The sequence below is a fragment of the Monopterus albus genome, unplaced genomic scaffold (genome assembly GCF_001952655.1).
Source record: "Monopterus albus unplaced genomic scaffold, M_albus_1.0 scaffold127.1, whole genome shotgun sequence".
NCBI lineage: Eukaryota > Metazoa > Chordata > Actinopteri > Synbranchiformes > Synbranchidae > Monopterus > Monopterus albus.
In genome coordinates this window covers 2324442-2342488 of record NW_018128007.1, presented here as the reverse complement: position 1 = coordinate 2342488, position 18047 = coordinate 2324442, and the positions used below count along the sequence as shown (strand labels likewise).

Below are 18047 nucleotides of genomic sequence, written 5' to 3'. Positions count from 1 at the left end.
TGAAGGTAGTGACATATATACAGGAGGAGTAATGAGGTAGATGACCGGGTGTCAATCAGCAGCAGCAGAAAAAACAGTCAGTGGTATGGTGGATGATGATGTACCGGGCTGCGGACGCAGAGGTCACTCCTGGTCTGGTCGAGGTGGAGGTGATGATGGCTGTAGACAGAAGAGCAGGGATAAACTGGGTAAGGGAGACTGTGCATTGACCTGGGAGGCGGTGGCTGGTGGTCTAGATTAAATCCAGGGGGGTCCAGAGGAGAGGTCCAAAGAGGAAGAAGACACTAGAGACGGCAGGGCAGGATAACGACTAGGGTGCTAACAAGGACTAGAGAGAACAAAAACAATCTTAGCATAAGCTTGATAAAACAACATAACAACCACTGGCCTGAAGACAGAGGAAGAACTGGCAGGGGAGTGACTGGTGAACAGTGTACAAGTATGGAGGAGACTGAGACTAATGAGGTGCAGCTGGTGAGTAATCAGGGAAGCGGGGCAGGTGTGTTGAATAGTGTAATCAGTGCAAGGGCTAGGCTAGTGTGAGGAAAAAGAACAGAGGAAGGTGTAGCTGGGCAAACCTGACACAAACTTTGTCACTGAAATAGCTCTGGAACTTATTACAGGTCTGCCCCGACCCCTCGGTGGCCAGAGCAACAACAGGGTTAATAACTGAATTAATAGTATTGAAAAGAACTCTGGGATGCTGACTGTTATTCGAAATAATATTAGATAAATACTGGGTTTTAGCATCATTTACAGTTTTCTAATATGAAACCAGGCTGTCCCTTAAAATGTCCAGGGAGACGTGCAGGCTGTCCTTCTTCCATTACCGCTCGGACTGCCTGCAGCATCTCCGCGGGGCATGGGTGGTGTCATTCAACCATAGGTCAGGAGTGTTCCTAGCTTTCATCCTTCTAAAGGGAGTGAAGGAATCCATAATCCGGGAGCAAGTAGAGTCAAACAAAAAAAGAAGGACGTCGGGGCTCTTAGGGGACTTCAGAGCTTCTGAGAAGTAGAAATCGGAGGCTAGAAAGGTAGCAGCAAAGTCCGGAGCCATTGAAGGAGTAATAATCCTGCAGCGCTGGCATGGGGCCCTGGGTCTGGATGGACTTGACGGTGCCAGGACTTCGAAGTGGATGAAGAAATGGTCAGAAATGGCCAAGTTTGATAGATCCCCAATGGACACAGACAGACCTCGTAAGATGACGAGGTCCAGTGTGCCCCCACGTTGATGAGTGGGGCCAAGTACTGACTGGGTGAGATGAAAGGAGTCCAACAGTGAGTTAAAATCATTCGTCAGCTGGTCAGAAGAAGAGTTGACGTGAATGTTGAAATCTCCACAAATCAGGAGACTGTCCAACTGTGGAATAAGCGCTGCCAAGACTTCCCCAAATTCATTAATAACGTCCTTGGATTTAGGAGGACGGTATATGACTGCACAGAAAATAGCACAGTGCAGCGATAAAATTAAAGTTTGTAGCTCAAAGCAGCAGCAAAGTCCGCAGCCGTTGAAGTAGTAATAATCCTGCAGCACTGACATGGGGCCCTGGGTCTGGGATAAAAGATTTCACAGTGTCAGTGAGTTCATCCAGGTCTGTAGCTGCAGCCTCAAGTACACTCCAGTCTGTGCAGTCAAAGCAGGCCTGCAGCTCTGACTTAGCCTCCTCAGTCCAGCTCTTCACTGTTTTGACCACAGGCTTCGCAGCTTGCCTGTAGGTTGGAATAAGGTGGACCATACAGTGATCTGAGGGTTCGAGGGCTGCACGGGGGACAGAGGGATAGGCATCTTTTATTGTGTAGCAGTGGTCCAGTGTGATTTTGTCCCTGGTGGGACAGGTAACGTGCTGTCTGTATTTGGGCAGTTCGTGGGTGAGATTTGCTCTGTTAAAGTCCCCTAGAACAATGAGTGGAGAGTCGGGACATTCTAATTCCATGCTAGTTATCTGTTCTGCCAGGAGCCGTAGTGTGCTACTGTTGGCCTGTGGTTTTATGTACACTCCGATTAGAATGAAACTGTTAAATTCTCGGGAAGAATTAAAAGGATTGCAATTGATAAGAGTCTCTAGGTCTGCGTTACATGTCCTCAGTAGCACTGTGACATCTGTGCACCAACCTTCATTTATGTAGAAGCAGATTCCCCCTCCTCTCATTTACCTGGACAGCTCTTTTACACGATCTGCTCTGGATCACCTGGAAGCCCAGTACTTGAATCGCGCTGTCCGCAATCAAGTCACTCAGTAAGGTCTCTGTGAAGCACAAAGCAGCAGAGCACGCAAAGTCAGAGTTAGTCCTGTTGACGAGAAGAATTTCATCCATCTTGTTGACCAGGGAGCAGCGATTTGCCAGGTGAATAGATGGGAGTAGGGTCTGTGTTCCCCTATGTTGTAACCACACCAAGGCACCCGCCCGCTTTCCACAGCAGCGTTTTTTCCAGGTCCCATATATTCCCGCTGCACCTCCGATCAGAATGTCCATACAGCATTCTTTGTTCACAAAACTCGGAGGAAGGTAGTTTGGTGTGAGTTGTCTGATATTTAACAGCTCTTCTCTGGTAAAAGTAATCCAGGATGTAAAAGACCAAGAAAACAAGGAAAAACAACAAACACAAGAGAGTGCGAGTGACCACGGCCGCCATTGCTGTCACGCCGGAAGTCAGTGAGAGACATCGTGGAGAATCCAGTATTTCAGCCTGGACCAAAGCAGTTCACTGACTGACCGACACTGCCATAGAGCCATGCTGCTAGCAGGGTAAACAATCCTTTTAACTCCAGAAAACTTTTCACTTGCCTGAACTACATCAAAACATAGATCAACAGCTTTTGCAAAGGACATGTTTGTGCCCACCATGACTTTCTGCACATACAACAACAACAAGCTCTAGTTTACAACAAAAATCATGTAGGCCTGACATGCTAAGGAGGAGGCCTACAGGAGTGGGGACAGGATCCTGTACAGCCAGGCTAGAAACACACTGATTCTAGAGATCAGGGTAGTTGATCAGCTGGCCCCTATCCTCACACATATCTTCAATAGATCATTGGAGCTTTGTGAGGTCCCCTCCTGCTTCAAACACTCAACCATTATCCTGGTTCCCAAGTAACCCTCCAGGTGGTGTTGGCCCACCTGGAAGACATCACAGACCCCCTGCAGTTTGCCTACTAAGCAAACAGGTCAGTGGATGATCCAATCAACCTGGCACTGCATTACATCCTGCAATACCTCGACTCCCCAGGGACCTCTTTGTGGACTTCAGTTCAGTGTTCAACATCATCATCCCAGACATCCTCCGCTCCAAACTGACCCAGCTCACTGTGCCTGCCCCTACCTGTCAGTGGATTACTATCTTTCTGACAGACAGGGAGCAGCAGGTGAGGCTGGGGAAAACCACATCCAGCACTCGGACAATAAGCACAGGTGCACTCCAGGGATGTGTGCTCTCCCCTCTGCTGTTCTCACTCTACACGAATGACTGCATCTCGAAGGACCCCTCTGTCATGCTCCTAAAGTTTGCTGATGATACAACGGTCATTGGTCTCATCCGAGACGGTGAGTGCTCTCCCCTCTGCTCTTCTCACTCTACACCAATGACTGCATCTTGAAGGACCCCACCATTAAAAACCTGAAGTTCACAGATGACACAAGGCTCATTGTCTCATCTGAGATGGCGACGAGTCAGCCTATAGACAGGAGGTTGAGCAGCTGGTCCTATGTTGTGGTTGCAACCACCTGGACCTGAACACGCTCAGAACAGTGGAGATGACAGTGGACGTCAGGAGGAGGATTCTCCATAACTGTTAACAAAAGTTGGTTAGTTAAGGCTAGCTAAAACAAACCGATATCTCAAATCAAGGTTCAACATTGATGAAATTCATATTACTTCGTATAAAAGGCCAGCTTGGAGTTAGTTATCTCTTTTCAACTTTGGGGAACAATATTGAATGACACAAGTCTGTTTCTGTAGTAATTCCTACTACATTTTCTCCTCAGCTTATGCCTGGCATGTCTAGAGTCTGTAGCGTGTTATTGTTTTGATGCCCCTCCACATACTCCAGTTCTTTTCACTCTGTTTACCCATGACTGTTATGCCATCCACTCCACAAATACAGTTGTGAAGTTCGCAGATGACACCACCGTAGTGGGTCTCAGATGTGAATCTTATAGGCTTCAGTTACTTTATAAGCTTTAGTTATTTTTCATCTCCTTAGTTTCCTTTAGTTACCTTTCCTAACTTTATTTTCCTTTACTTTTTATACCTTTATTTTCCTTGCTTATATACAATAAAACTGTATTGATGACTTTCAAATTCTATTGAATTGGAACTGTATGCTGTAACTTTGTGGGGACATAATGTAAATGTAAATGTAAAGAGGACGGACTGGACGTGAAGTGTTGAAATGTCTGAGCTCACTGAAAAAAATAGGTTCACACACACAATTAAGTTAAAGTGGAACATTCACAACGTTAAGTCGGTATCTCATATAATTCCAGATATTAAGGAGTTTGGAAAATAGTTATTTCTTTTGTTACTTTTGCAGATGCTATTGTTGGTTGTGTTCTTGGTGTATTGTTTGAGTTGACCTAGGTGTCGACTGTTGTCAGAAGCGGCGCGCGTAATGCGGCTGAAAAGTGTTTGGTAAATGGCCAGACAAGGAAGTGATGAACAAAACCATCTCTTTAATAAGAGAACTAAAACTAAACAAAACCATACAAGACAAGGTGAAACACAAAACTCACGGTCGGTATCAGTCCCAGGTCAGAGCCAACACATACATCCAGGGGAATCCAAAGTTCGTTGTCCAAAAGAGAAAGTCCGATAATCATACACCGTGGCAGTCCATAACAAGTGGGCGAGGCAGAATAAAATAGTCCGAGGTAACAGTCCGAGATCAGAAACACAAAATACCAAAACTGAAGAAAATGCTGGAAAGTCAGAGCTGGGGTCTAGAACAATCTGGCAGCGTCCTTGTGGGAGGACGCTGCCTAAATAGAGGTGTAAACAGGTGCAAATAATAACAAAGCAGGTGAAACTAATGTGAGTGATGAAGAACGTAAAAAGACTGAAACTAAGGTGAAACAAAAACGGGGAAGTAATGTCAAAATAAAAGCCGGACGGGAAGCAGCGGAACCGAATCATGACAGGTGTACTCATATACTGTGTAAAGAAATATCCTTGAGGCGAGTCTCTTATGTATCTTTCTAAACTTCCTGACATTGAACTTTTTATAATTACTTTGTTCATCACTAAATAGATCCCAGATCAGATGAGGAATCCTGAATTTTCTAATTCTAGCTAAATTATCCAGATATTTTGGTTCTTCAACCCCCACCTGTGCTGTGGTTTAGAAAATCTGGATTCAGTCACCTGAGATAAGTGCGCTTTCTCATGGGCAGTTATTAGACTATATATGTCGACACGGCTAAAACCATGATCACCTGGTTTCTGATTGGCTAAGCCGAGAGTGCAATCTGTCATAGCTGACGAGGAATTTAAAGATTGTATTTGCATGTAACTCCAAAGGCAGAACTCTGCAAAATACAAAGAGAAGTGGCTAACATTAAATGCAGAAGTGTCCCATTTATATACTAAATGTGGCCACAACCTCACGTCCACTGCTTCGATATGATGGCTCGGTCTGTAGTGTCTCTATTAAACATGTAAATAGTGCACACAGCTGTTTGCTCATACGTCCAACAGAGTGACAAAGTAAAAGGAATTCCAGTGACACAAGAGATGTAGATCTGTTTATTAATCATTGTTTAGATGATGAACTTGTGAGCACTGGGATTCCTATTATCCTACATCGTATAATCTCTCAATTTTATTAAGAGTGAGTAGAAGCACCAAGAAGAATCTGCAGATGAAAATAAAGTACAAGAATAATTTGTAAACTGGTATCAGTGTAAGGTATTACTATTAGTTCTACTGCCTTTTTTATTAGCTTTTCTTCATAGCTTTGTCTTAATAATCAAGATTTTCTCATTTAGTTTCTTCTGCACAGCATTAAGCTTCAGACCAATTAATTCCTTTTGTATTCAAGCCCACAGGAAGAAGGCAGATGGTGAGAAGTCAGAGGAATTGTTTCAGAGCCACATACACTTTTCAAATAGATTGAAAAATGATGCTCTTTATTAAATTGGCCACATTACCAACCCAATATCACAAATTGCCCCTTGAGAGAAATCTGAGGTCACTGCACACCGACTGTGTGGTGGTAAGAGCACAGCTCCTCTTTGTTGGGCCCTTAATATGAAGCGCTAACAGTTCACATCAAAAAATGATCCCCTCCCGACTTTAAGAACGGGTCAGGACTGGTCAAAGGGTTCTGTCGATCTCTCATTAGGCTGCTGTCTGTTTCTAATTATAAATACTCCAATGTCAGTTTAAATCTGTCATGTTTACATTGAATAAGAGACTAACCTGCTCCTCAGCAGGTTTGAGATTACGGACATGTCACCATGGCAACAAGTCCCTTGGGACTTTTGAAGAACCAACAAATCCATGATCATGTGAAACTGTCAGTTATCCGGCTAACCTGTGAAGTTGTTTGGGTATGATATGAACTAAATTAATTCAGACAAATCATTCCAATTCCAATAATCATTTAATATATTACAATAATTCTAAACAATTCAATGAGTTTGAGACAATTCATCAATCTAGATAGGAAACAGAACAATTCAATGAGAGGAACAAAATCACTGCCTCTACCTGGAAATAAAGAGTATTAAATAAGGGAATGGTCTGAGTCAGTCAGTCACTGTGGCCACAAGGTACAGTCACGTCTATCAAAGTCTGAAGTCCCCTCGCCCCCGGCCGGGTCCGAGCGCACACTCACAACTACCACGCCATTCTTCCGGTCTTCCTCGCCTCACTCCGTTCTTATTCCCAGCTCTCGCTTCCTATCTCCTACGTCAGCCTGGACTCCTGTTCTTTCTAAAGTTCTAAAATTACACATCTTCCCATTGCTTAAGCTGGAATCAGTTTCACGCCAGCTCTACACCCCCTGTTTGAAATGTCCAGTTCATGAACTTCTAGGTTGCACTGACCTGGCGCCTATTTCCTTTTTCTAAACATGAACAGAGCACATGACCATCCACACAGGACAGCAAAACTTAAATGCAACTAAAGCTCAGTTGTCATTGTTTACACACAACGATTCAAAATTGTTCACACTTGTTTCTAATTATGTGGTGAGCAGGTACAAAATATACGCCGGTTCAATGGCACGGGTACATCCAACTATGGATAACAATGACAGGTAGAGGAAGAGTGCATATACGAGGTGGTGGATGAAGATGATAAGGACGAGGAAGACGAAGACCAAGAACAGTAATTTCAGCTGAAATTAGAGCTACTGTGATAGACCATGTTCTCATGCATGGAATGAGTGAGGCAGGACAAAGAGTTCAACCTAATTTGAGCAGATTCTCTGTGGCCACCATAATCAGGACATTCAGAGAAGAGAACAGGTTGTATTTTTTTAACACTGTAATTTCATCATTTCAATTAGTAATTCACTTTATCGATATACTGTAAAGTGAACTGAAAAAATAAAGAAAGCATTTTATGTATAGTAGTCATTTCCATCATACTTTTACTACATGTATGTTTTTTTTTATCATTTTGTAGAACTGCGAGACCACATCAGGGTGGAAGAACTGCTATGTTCTCTCAAAGCAATGCCACCCAACTCCGTGAAATTCAGCAGTTTACTGAAGATAATTTAAATTTTGAAGGGATCAACTATGTACAGTGCCTTGCGAAAGTATTCGGCCCCCTTGAACTTTGCGACCTTTTGCCACATGTCAGGCTTCAAACATAAAGATATAAAACTGTAATTTTTTGTGAAGAATCAACAACAAGTGGGACACAATCATGAAGTGGAACGAAATTTATTGGATATTTCAAACTTTTCTAACAAATAAAAAACTGAAAAATTGGGCGTGCAAAATTATTCAGCCCCTTTACTTTCAGTGCAGCAAACTCTCTAAAGAAGTTCAGTGAGGATCTCTGAATGATCCAATGTTGACCTAAATGACAAAGGATGATAAATAGAATCCACCTGTGTGTAATCAAGTCTCCATATAAATGCACCTGCACTGTGATAGTCTCAGAGGTCAGTTTAAAGCGCAGAGAGCATCATGAAGAACAAAGAACACACCAGGCAGGTCAGATACTGTTGTGCAGAAGTTTAAAGCCGGATTTGGATACAAAAAGATTTCCCAAGCTTTAAACATCCCAAGGAGCACTGTGCAAGCGATAATACTGAAATGGAAGGAGTATCAGACCACTGCAAATCTACCAAGACCTGACCGTCCCTCTAAACTTTCAGCTCATACAAGGAGAAGACTGATCAGAGATGCAGCCAAGAGGCCCATGATCACTCTGGATGAAATGCAGAGATCTACAGCTGAGGTGGGAGACTCTGTCCATAGGACAACAATCAGTCGTATACTGCACAAATCTGGCCTTTATGGAAGAGTGGCAAGAAGAAAGCCATTTCTTAAAGATATCCATAAAAAGTGTCGTTTAAAGTTTGCCACAAGCCACCTGGGAGACACACCAAACATGTGGAAGAAGGTGCTCTGGTCAGATGAAACCAAAATCAAACTTTTTGGCAACAATGCAAAACGTTATGTTTGGCGTAAAAGCAACACAGCTCATCACCCTGAACACACCATCCCCACTGTCAAACATGGTGGTGGCAGCATCATGGTTTGGGCCTGCTTGTCTTCAGCAGGGACAGGGAAGATGGTCAAAATTGATGGGAAGATGGATGGAGCCAAATACAGGACCATTCTGGAAGGAAACCTGATGGAGTCTGCAAAAGACCTGAGACTGGGACGGAGATTTGTCTTCCAACAAGACAATGATCCAAAACATAAAGCAAAATCTACAATGGAATGGTTCACAAATAAACATATCCAGGTGTTAGAATGGCCAAGTCAAAGTCCAGACCTGAATCCAATCGAGAATCTGTGGAAAGAACTGAAAACTGCTGTTCACAAACGCTCTCCATCCAACCTCACTGAGCTCGAGCTGTTTTGCAAGGAGGAATGGGCAAAAATTTCAGTCTCTCGATGTGCAAAACTGATAGACATACCCCAAGCGACTTACAGCTGTAATCGCAGCAAAAGGTGGCGCTACAAAGTATTAACTTAAGGGGGCTGAATAATTTTGCACGCCCAATTTTTCAGTTTTTTATTTGTTAAAAAAGTTTGAAATATCCAATAAATTTCATTCCACTTCATGATTGTGTCCCACTTGTTGTTGATTCTTCACAAAAAATTACAGTTTTATATCTTTATGCAACGTAACCGCATATGCATGAAGCAAATATACAGAGTACCCTGTGAACGCAGCTCTGAAAGGGTCAAAGATCTACGACATCAGTATGTCCAATTAAGTAAACGCTCAGACGGGTTCAGTGCTGATGCTGACAATACACTTCTGAGCTTCTAGCCTACAGTTACTGTAAAGTGCACTATGTTGTTGTGTGTAAATCACGAGTGCATACAAAGACACTACTGTAAAAGTCTTAGTATCACTTGCTACAGTAAATGACTATTTTCGTGAGTGTGTTGGAATTGGATTCCATGGAAAGGGCCCATGAATGAATTTTTGTAGATGAAGCAGGATTCAATCTTATGAAGAGAAGGAGAGGAAGAAACCTAATTGGCCAACATGCAATAATGGAAGTCCCTGGTCAGCTTGGTGGCAATGTCACCCTTTGTGCAGCCATAAGCAATCATGAGGTTCTCCATGCACATGTAACCATAGGGCCATACAATACTGAACATCTTCTCACATTTCTGGCTGGTCTAAGAAAAGTTTTGTTTGAGGGAGAGCAACAGGGTCATCGCAGGAAGTGCAACCTGTCTATGTCATGGTTTGGGACAATGTCAGTTTTCACCATGGTGTCCGAATATGAGTGGTTCAACAACAAGCAGCTAATTTTAAATGTGTTCCTTCCACCATACAGCCCTTTGCTCAACCCAGTAGAAGAGTTTTTCTCTGCATGGTGGTGGAAAGTCTAGGACCGAAACCCAGGGAAAATCTCTTACAGGCAATGGAACTGGCCTGCGGTGACATAGATGTGCAGTCTTGTCAAGGCTGGATCTGCCACACCAGGGTTTTTTTTTTTTGCCTGTTAACTGGCAAGGGACAACGTTGACTGTGATATAGATGAAGTCCTCTGGCCGGGCCCAGCTCAAAGATGTGATCCTGAGTCAGAATAATCTTTCTGATGTGTTTTTCTTCTTCTATTTTGATTGTAACATGGTTTTTAATAAATTCACCATACCTAGGTGTGATTTCCTTTGTGTGTTTTTTACTATATACAATAACTTTTTTTGTAACTACATGCTCTGGATACTGTGTTCTCCATTTTTTGATGTAGTGTCTAATGAACGAGCTGCAGTGTGACTCTTGACTCTTGATTGACTCTTGTGTGTATGATCTGAAATCATTGTTTGATTTTGAGAGCTGGTGAAATGGTTTTGAAGCAATTGTTTGATTTTGCCAGAAGAGTCAGAGGTTTTGTGAATTTAGTTTGTTAGACTATGTATTGTTTATAGCAGCATATTTTTGTGCAAATGTCTCTGGAGAGGATCTTTCATGAAATGTAGGCAGGTTGAAACCAACAGAAGTAATAAGGAAAACAATGAAAAAGTTTGTTAATCTTTAATGACAATTTGATCAAACTGGGTTTCTTTAATTTCAGCCATGTCTATTAAACAACAACACAGCTAGTTTTACACTCAGTCGTGTCTCAATAAGTGAAAAGCTCTGTCTCATAGTGATTCAGTATTAGAGACTGTGCCTGAGGAAAGAACCAGGAAAAGTTCAGGTCTTAGTTCAGTTTGAAGATCTTATGCTGCACAGTGTTTCTAATAGTCTAAGCAGTGCAGTGATGATTGGTTTCTGATGCCCTGGTGCTCCACACCTAGTTATTGGTGCCTGCAGCTGAGATTTCTGAATGATATTTGACATATAATGTCTTCTGATCTAGTTGTCTGTCCCATAGTTCTGTGCAAATATGTAGTATTCACACTAGTGAAGACCTCAAACAAAAGCAGTTCTGAAAGCAGTTCTATACTTCTCTCTGGTGCAAAGCTGTTTTTGAAATTATTAGACCAACATGGTCCTTTGCCGGAAAATGGCTGACTTCTCCCTCTGGGTTGGGAGTGAGCTGCTGCCCCAGGAGTTTAAGTATCTCTGGGTCTTGTTCACGAGTGAAGGTAAAATCGAGCATGACACTGACAGACGAAGAGGGGCAGCATCAGCAGTAATGTGGATGTTGTACCAGACCATTGTGGTGAAGAAGGAGCTGAGCCAAAAGGCAAAGCTCTCATTTATCAGTCACTCTACGCTTCCACCCTCATCTATGGTGATGAGCTGTGGGTAGTGACTGAAAGAATAAGATCGCAAACACAAGCAGCCGAAATTATTTTCCCTCACAGGGTGATCGGACGTAGCCTTAGACATAGGGTGTGGAGTTCAGACATCCAGAAGGGGCTCGGACTAGAACCGCTGCTCCTTCACATCGCAAGGGGCCAGTTGAGGTGGTTTGGGCATCTTATCAAGATGCCTTCAGGGCACCTCCCTGTGAAGGTTTTCTGGGCATGTCCAACTGGTAGGAGACTCTGGGGCAGACCCAGAACACGCTGGAGGGATTATATATCTCATTTGGCCTGGGAACGCCTCGGAATCCCGCCAGAGGAGCTAGAACACATGGCTGGGGGCGAGGGACCTCTGGACCGTCGCTGAGTGCTGCTCAAGGGGGATTGCTTGATCTTTTACCTAGTAATAGTAGTAATGATGATAATAACAGTAAGGTCTACGCCTTACTTTGTAAAGTGTCCTAAGATGACTTTTGTTGTGATTTGTGCTATACAAAAAAAAATAACTGAAAAGATGTTACACTGCAATAAAACAACTCTATCTCCAACTTGAAAAACAGCAGTAACATCCTGAGAAAAACAACTGGAACAGAAGTACTTCTGGTATCTCTCACCCCCACTGAGGCTCTTGAAAAAGAAAAATGATCAAAAACATGGGAGAAAATTTACACTATTAATTTAAACATATAAAAGATGAATAGTCACAAAGGCACTTGTCAGAACAAATTTTTGAAACTTAAATACCAAACTTAACTGTATAAATGTTAAAATTTCAATCACCACAACTAAAAGGTTTCTCTCCTGTATGGACTTTCATGTGCAGGTTAAGGCACTGCTGTCGGGTAAATATTTTTCCACAATCACCACAAATAAAAGGTTTTTTTCCTGTGTGGCAGCTCATGTGCACCTTAAGATTCCCCCTTTGGGTAAATCTTTTCCCACAATCACCACAAACAAAAGGTTTGTCTCCTGTGTGGACTCTCATGTGCAGGTTAAGCACCTCCTGTGTGGTAAACCTTTTTCCACAATAATCACAAAGAAAACGTTTCTCTCCAGTGTGGACTCTGATGTGCCTTTTAAGATGCCCCTGTTGGGTAAATCTTTTCCCACAATCACCACAAACAAAAGGTTTCTCTCCTGTGTGGACTCTCATGTGATCTTTAAGTCTCCCCTGTGTGATGAATCTTTTCCCACAGTCATCACAAACAAAAGGTTTATTTCCAGTGTGGACTCTCACGTGAGTTTCAAGATTCCCACTTAGGGTAAATCTTTTCCCACACTCATGACAACTAAAAGGTTTCTCTTGTGTGTGTCGTCTCATGTGCAGCTTAAGAGGAAACTGGTGGGGAAATCTTTTCCCACACTCACCACAACTAAAAGGTTTTTCTCCTGTGTGGCATTTCATGTGCTGTTTAAGATTCCCCCTGAGGGCAAATCTTTTCCCACAATCACCACAAACAAACGGTTTGTCTCCTGTGTGGACTCTCATGTGCAGGTTAAGACACTGCCGTCGAGTAAATTTTTTTCCACAATCAACACAAAGAAAAGGTTTCTCTGCAGTGTGGACTCCTATATGATTTTTAAGCTCCTCCTTTGTGATGTATCTTTTCCCACACTCATGACAACTAAACGGTTTCTCTCCTGCATGGCGTCTCATGTGCACCTTAAGAGGAAACTGGTGGGTAAATCTTTTCCCACACTCACCACAACTAAAAGGTTTTTCTCCTGTGTGGCGCTTTGTGTGCAGCTTCAGATTTCCCCTTTGGGTAAATCTTTTCCCACAATCTGCACAACTAAAAGGTTTTTCTCCTGTGTGGACTCTTATGTGCAGCTTAAGCATCTCCTGTGTGGTAAATGTTTTCCCACACTCACCACAACTAAAAGGTTTTCCTCCTGTGTGGCATCGTATGTGCCTTTTAAGATTACCCTTTTGGGTAAATCTTTTCCCACAATCACCACAAACAAAAGGTTTGTCTCCTGTGTGGACTCTCATGTGCAGATTAAGACACTGCTGTCGGGTAAATCTTTTTCCACAATCACCACAAATAAAAGGTTTTTCTCCTGTGTGGCATCTCATGTGCATGTTAAGATTCCCCTTTTGGATAAATCTTTTCCCACAATCACCACAAACAAAAGGCTTGTCTCCTGTGTGGACTCTCATGTGATTTTTAAGCTGCTCCTTTATGTTGAATCTTTTCCCACACTCACCACAACTAAAAGGTTTCTCTCCTGTGTGGCATCTCATGTGCACTTTAAGACACTGCTGTCGGGTAAATCTTTTCCCACAATCACCACAAACAAAAGGTTTCTCTCCTGTGTGTCGTCTCATGTGCAAATTAAGATTGCCCCTGTGTTTAAACCCTTTCCCACACTCAGAGCAGCTAAAACAAGACTGTCCAGCTAAGCTCTTGGCTCCAGGCTCCTCCTCTCTTCCCTCCTCAGTCTGACACTGAAGAGACTGTAAAGACTGAGGTCTCTCCTCATCCTCTTCAGTCTTCACATGGACACCAGTGGACAGGAACTTGGTGTCGTCGGCCTCCTCTAGTTCCTGCAGCTGCTCTGCCTCCTGACTGGTCCAGAGTTCCTCATCTTCCTCTTTGATGTGTGGGGGCTTTGGGTCCTCCTGGTCCAGACTGCGACTCTCCTCTGGGTGGGCCTCTTCTTTAATCACCAATAGATGCTGGATGTCTGCAGGGAACAATGAAACACACATTATGGACAGCTGTGACTTTATCACTGGTATCTTTTCTGAATGTCAGTGACATCACTGATGATTCCTCTACAGATCTGCACCACTTGAAATGTTGTCACCACGAACCAGTGGTGGAAGAAGTATTCTCCTCCAGTAACCGGCCACGGAGGTTCCAGGTGTCCAGCTTGCTCTTGGATTATTCATCTTGTTATTGTCATTATTCATATCTCCCCCCTGACCTGGCATCCTGGCTCCCCCTTACTGTAGCATTCATGTTGCTACTAGTTGTTTCACGAAGTATCCATAGATCCCACATCCTCCATATATAACCCCGTAGTAGCATTCCAATAGTTCCAAGTGTCCTTGGGCAAGACACTGTACTCACAACGATGGTTAGAGCCAGTCCATGAATGTCTTGTTCCCACTTCTCATCAGGTTTCCCTGGTTCCTCAACACCTGACGCGGACCTTGTTGGCCCAGGTGATGTCTGAGCCGGTGTGACTCTTATTTTTCCAACTCTCATTACCCTTTTGCCTAAGGACCCAGGGCTAGATATTGACCGCACCCTGACCAGGGTTCAAACCCCCGACCTTCCGTACCAAAGTCAATGGTGTTAGCCACTGAGCTATCCAGTCAGCACAGATGCATATATTTCATCTGTCTGTGTCCAAACAGTACAATGTGAAATATAAAGTAGATAAAGAAGATAAATAGTAACACAATAAATCTAAAGGCACTTTAAAACAGCAAGTGAAAATGTAATATAAAATATATATAATAAAAATATAATAAAGAGTGTATGCTGCATCGAAGGCTGTATGTGCAACAGTCAAATCAATGTGCAATTGACGAACAGAAGCATTATTTATTGTCATTGTAACATTGTGACATGTACAACAAAATTATGTTTGGAGCCGAGAGCCACAGGCCGCTGCGTGCCATACCACTGACGCCTTTTAGTGGGTAGAGCGGTCATCTCCCAACCAAAGGGTTGGAGGTTCGAATCATGGTGCCTGCAGTCCACATGTCAAAGTGTCCTTGGGCAAGACACTGTACTCACAACGATGGTTAGAGCCAGTGCGAGTTGGCACCGCAGATGGCTGCCTCGATTCTGCCTTGTGTGTGTAACATACTTGGCCAAATAAACGGTGATTATCTTTATGATGGCTATGTGAGGAGTCTGAGGGCGTTTCTAGGCAGGCAAGCCTTTAGACACCTTTGACTGCAAGTAGTCATTTGGTACATGTGTAGTCCACTCTTTCATTACTTAGCCATAATGGATGGTAAAGCACTAGAATTCTACTGTTTGTTGTTATATACAGTATGCACAGATGCATATATTTCATCTGTCTGTGTCCAAACAGTACAATGTGAAATATAAAGTAGATAAAGAAGATAAATAGTAACACAATAAATCTAAAGGCACTTTAAAACAGCAAGTGAAAATGTAATATAAAATATATATAATAAAAATATAATAAAGAGTGTATGCTGCATCGAAGGCTGTATGTGCAACAGTCAAATCAATGTGCAATTGACGAACAGAAGCATTATTTATTGTCATTGTAACATTGTGACATGTACAACAAAATTATGTTTGGAGCCGAGAGCCACAGGCCGCTGCGTGCCATACCACTGACGCCTTTTAGTGGGTAGAGCGGTCATCTCCCAACCAAAGGGTTGGAGGTTCGAATCATGGTGCCTGCAGTCCACATGTCAAAGTGTCCTTGGGCAAGACACTGTACTCACAACGATGGTTAGAGCCAGTGCGAGTTGGCACCGCAGATGGCTGCCTCGATTCTGCCTTGTGTGTGTAACATACTTGGCCAAATAAACGGTGATTATCTTTATGATGGCTATGTGAGGAGTCTGAGGGCGTTTCTAGGCAGGCAAGCCTTTAGACACCTTTGACTGCAAGTAGTCATTTGGTACATGTGTAGTCCACTCTTTCATTACTTAGCCATAATGGATGGTAAAGCACTAGAATTCTACTGTTTGTTGTTATATACAGTATATTTATTTATTCAGCTGTAACCTGATGGGGATAAAGTGCTGCTCACCTCTACAGGTAAAATCAGACCAGACATAGGTTTACTTACATCTCTCTCTCTGTAAAATTAAGCTCACAGCAATAAAGATTTTGGTGATTTTCATTTGGAAAGTGTTGAGGATAAAACATGTGTTACACATTTAAACATTTTAGTCAACAACATTTAATAGCCTATCTATATATAAACATAAAAGTAATCAGAGTAAATTAAATGCTGCGTATGTAACAGACCATATTCAGTGGTTCACTTTTAAACTGCTTTTAGTCCAGTTTAAATTCTTTAGGATGCTCTACAGTCATCCTCACTCAGAAAGCAGGATCCACGAGCACGGGTTGAACTGGCGTTAACTACACTACTGGGGATGAAACATAAGGAAATCCTGGACAAACTGGTTAATGCTGGAGCCTTAACTGTTAATGCTAACGAAACGGTTCCCGTCGCTGTCCCTTCACATTAAAAGCACTCCATTGTCAAACCAACGAATGACTTGTTATTGTGAAGCAGCCACAGGAAATGCAATCACTTCTCACCGACGACAGGCGCTTTCTGACCAACCATTGACCCAACGCACCGCCAGTAGGAACGAAGAGATAACGTAACACGAAGCCGGTCGGCTGTTAGCGATTAGTCAACAAGCTCACAGCGGCTAACAACGTTACATTACTTTATATGTTGCTAACGTTAATTGTAAATGAGCCACTAACCTTTTGCAGAAGCTTCCATTGTCGCGGTGCAGCTCCTAAATACCGCCATCTTGGAGTTCGACCAGCCAATGACGTAGAGTGCACAAAGCATTGTGGGATTGTATGGGCTGGGAACAGAGCCGAGCTATAGAAGTCCATTATCTCCACTGCAATGAAAAATGAAACCTGTATCTCAAAGTATAGATACAGTAATAATCAAATGATACCTAATAAGTAAACAACACTGCTTCTGCCATGGTATATGACTAAAAATAAAGTAAAAATCCTTGGAAAGATAAATCATGTACATAGTTCAAATTTAACAAAAATGTTATATGTTTTTATAGCTTATTCTTGACACTTGTGATTATAGTGCCATATTCATAATGTTGTCACCACGAACCAGTGGTGGAAGAAGTATTCTCCTCCAGTAACCGGCCACGGAGGTTCCAGGTGTCCAGCTTGCTCTTGGATTATTCATCTTGTTATTGTCATTATTCATATCTCCCCCCTGACCTGGCATCCTGGCTCCCCCTTACTGTAGCATTCATGTTGCTACTAGTTGTTTCACGAAGTATCCATAGATCCCACATCCTCCATATATAACCCCGTAGTAGCATTCCAATAGTTCCCTTCTCTTGTCCATGAATGTCTTGTTCCCACTTCTCATCAGGTTTCCCTGGTTCCTCAACACCTGACGCGGACCTTGTTGGCCCAGGTGATGTCTGAGCCGGTGTGACTCTTATTTTTCCAACTCTCATTACCCTTTTGCCTAAGGACCCAGGGCTAGATATTGACCGCACCCTGACCAGGGTTCAAACCCCCGACCTTCCGTACCAAAGTCAATGGTGTTAGCCACTGAGCTATCCAGTCAGCACAGATGCATATATTTCATCTGTCTGTGTCCAAACAGTACAATGTGAAATATAAAGTAGATAAAGAAGATAAATAGTAACACAATAAATCTAAAGGCACTTTAAAACAGCAAGTGAAAATGTAATATAAAATATATATAATAAAAATATAATAAAGAGTGTATGCTGCATCGAAGGCTGTATGTGCAACAGTCAAATCAATGTGCAATTGACGAACAGAAGCATTATTTATTGTCATTGTAACATTGTGACATGTACAACAAAATTATGTTTGGAGCCGAGAGCCACAGGCCGCTGCGTGCCATACCACTGACGCCTTTTAGTGGGTAGAGCGGTCATCTCC

The 18047-nt window shown here is 42.8% G+C and overlaps 1 protein-coding gene across 1 annotated transcript; it reads right to left on the bottom strand.

The window, feature by feature from the left end:
• Positions 1–9360: 9360 nt before the first annotated feature.
• Positions 9361–16869, bottom strand: LOC109967251 (gastrula zinc finger protein XlCGF57.1-like). The gene is made up of 2 exons (XM_020612692.1): positions 16851–16869; positions 9361–14091 (listed from the first exon to the last, which is right to left on the bottom strand). Exons 1-2 carry the CDS (start codon positions 16867–16869, stop codon positions 12176–12178), a joined length of 1935 nt encoding a protein of 644 aa, XP_020468348.1. The 3' UTR covers positions 9361–12175.
• Between the last annotated feature and the right edge of the window lie 1178 nt (positions 16870–18047).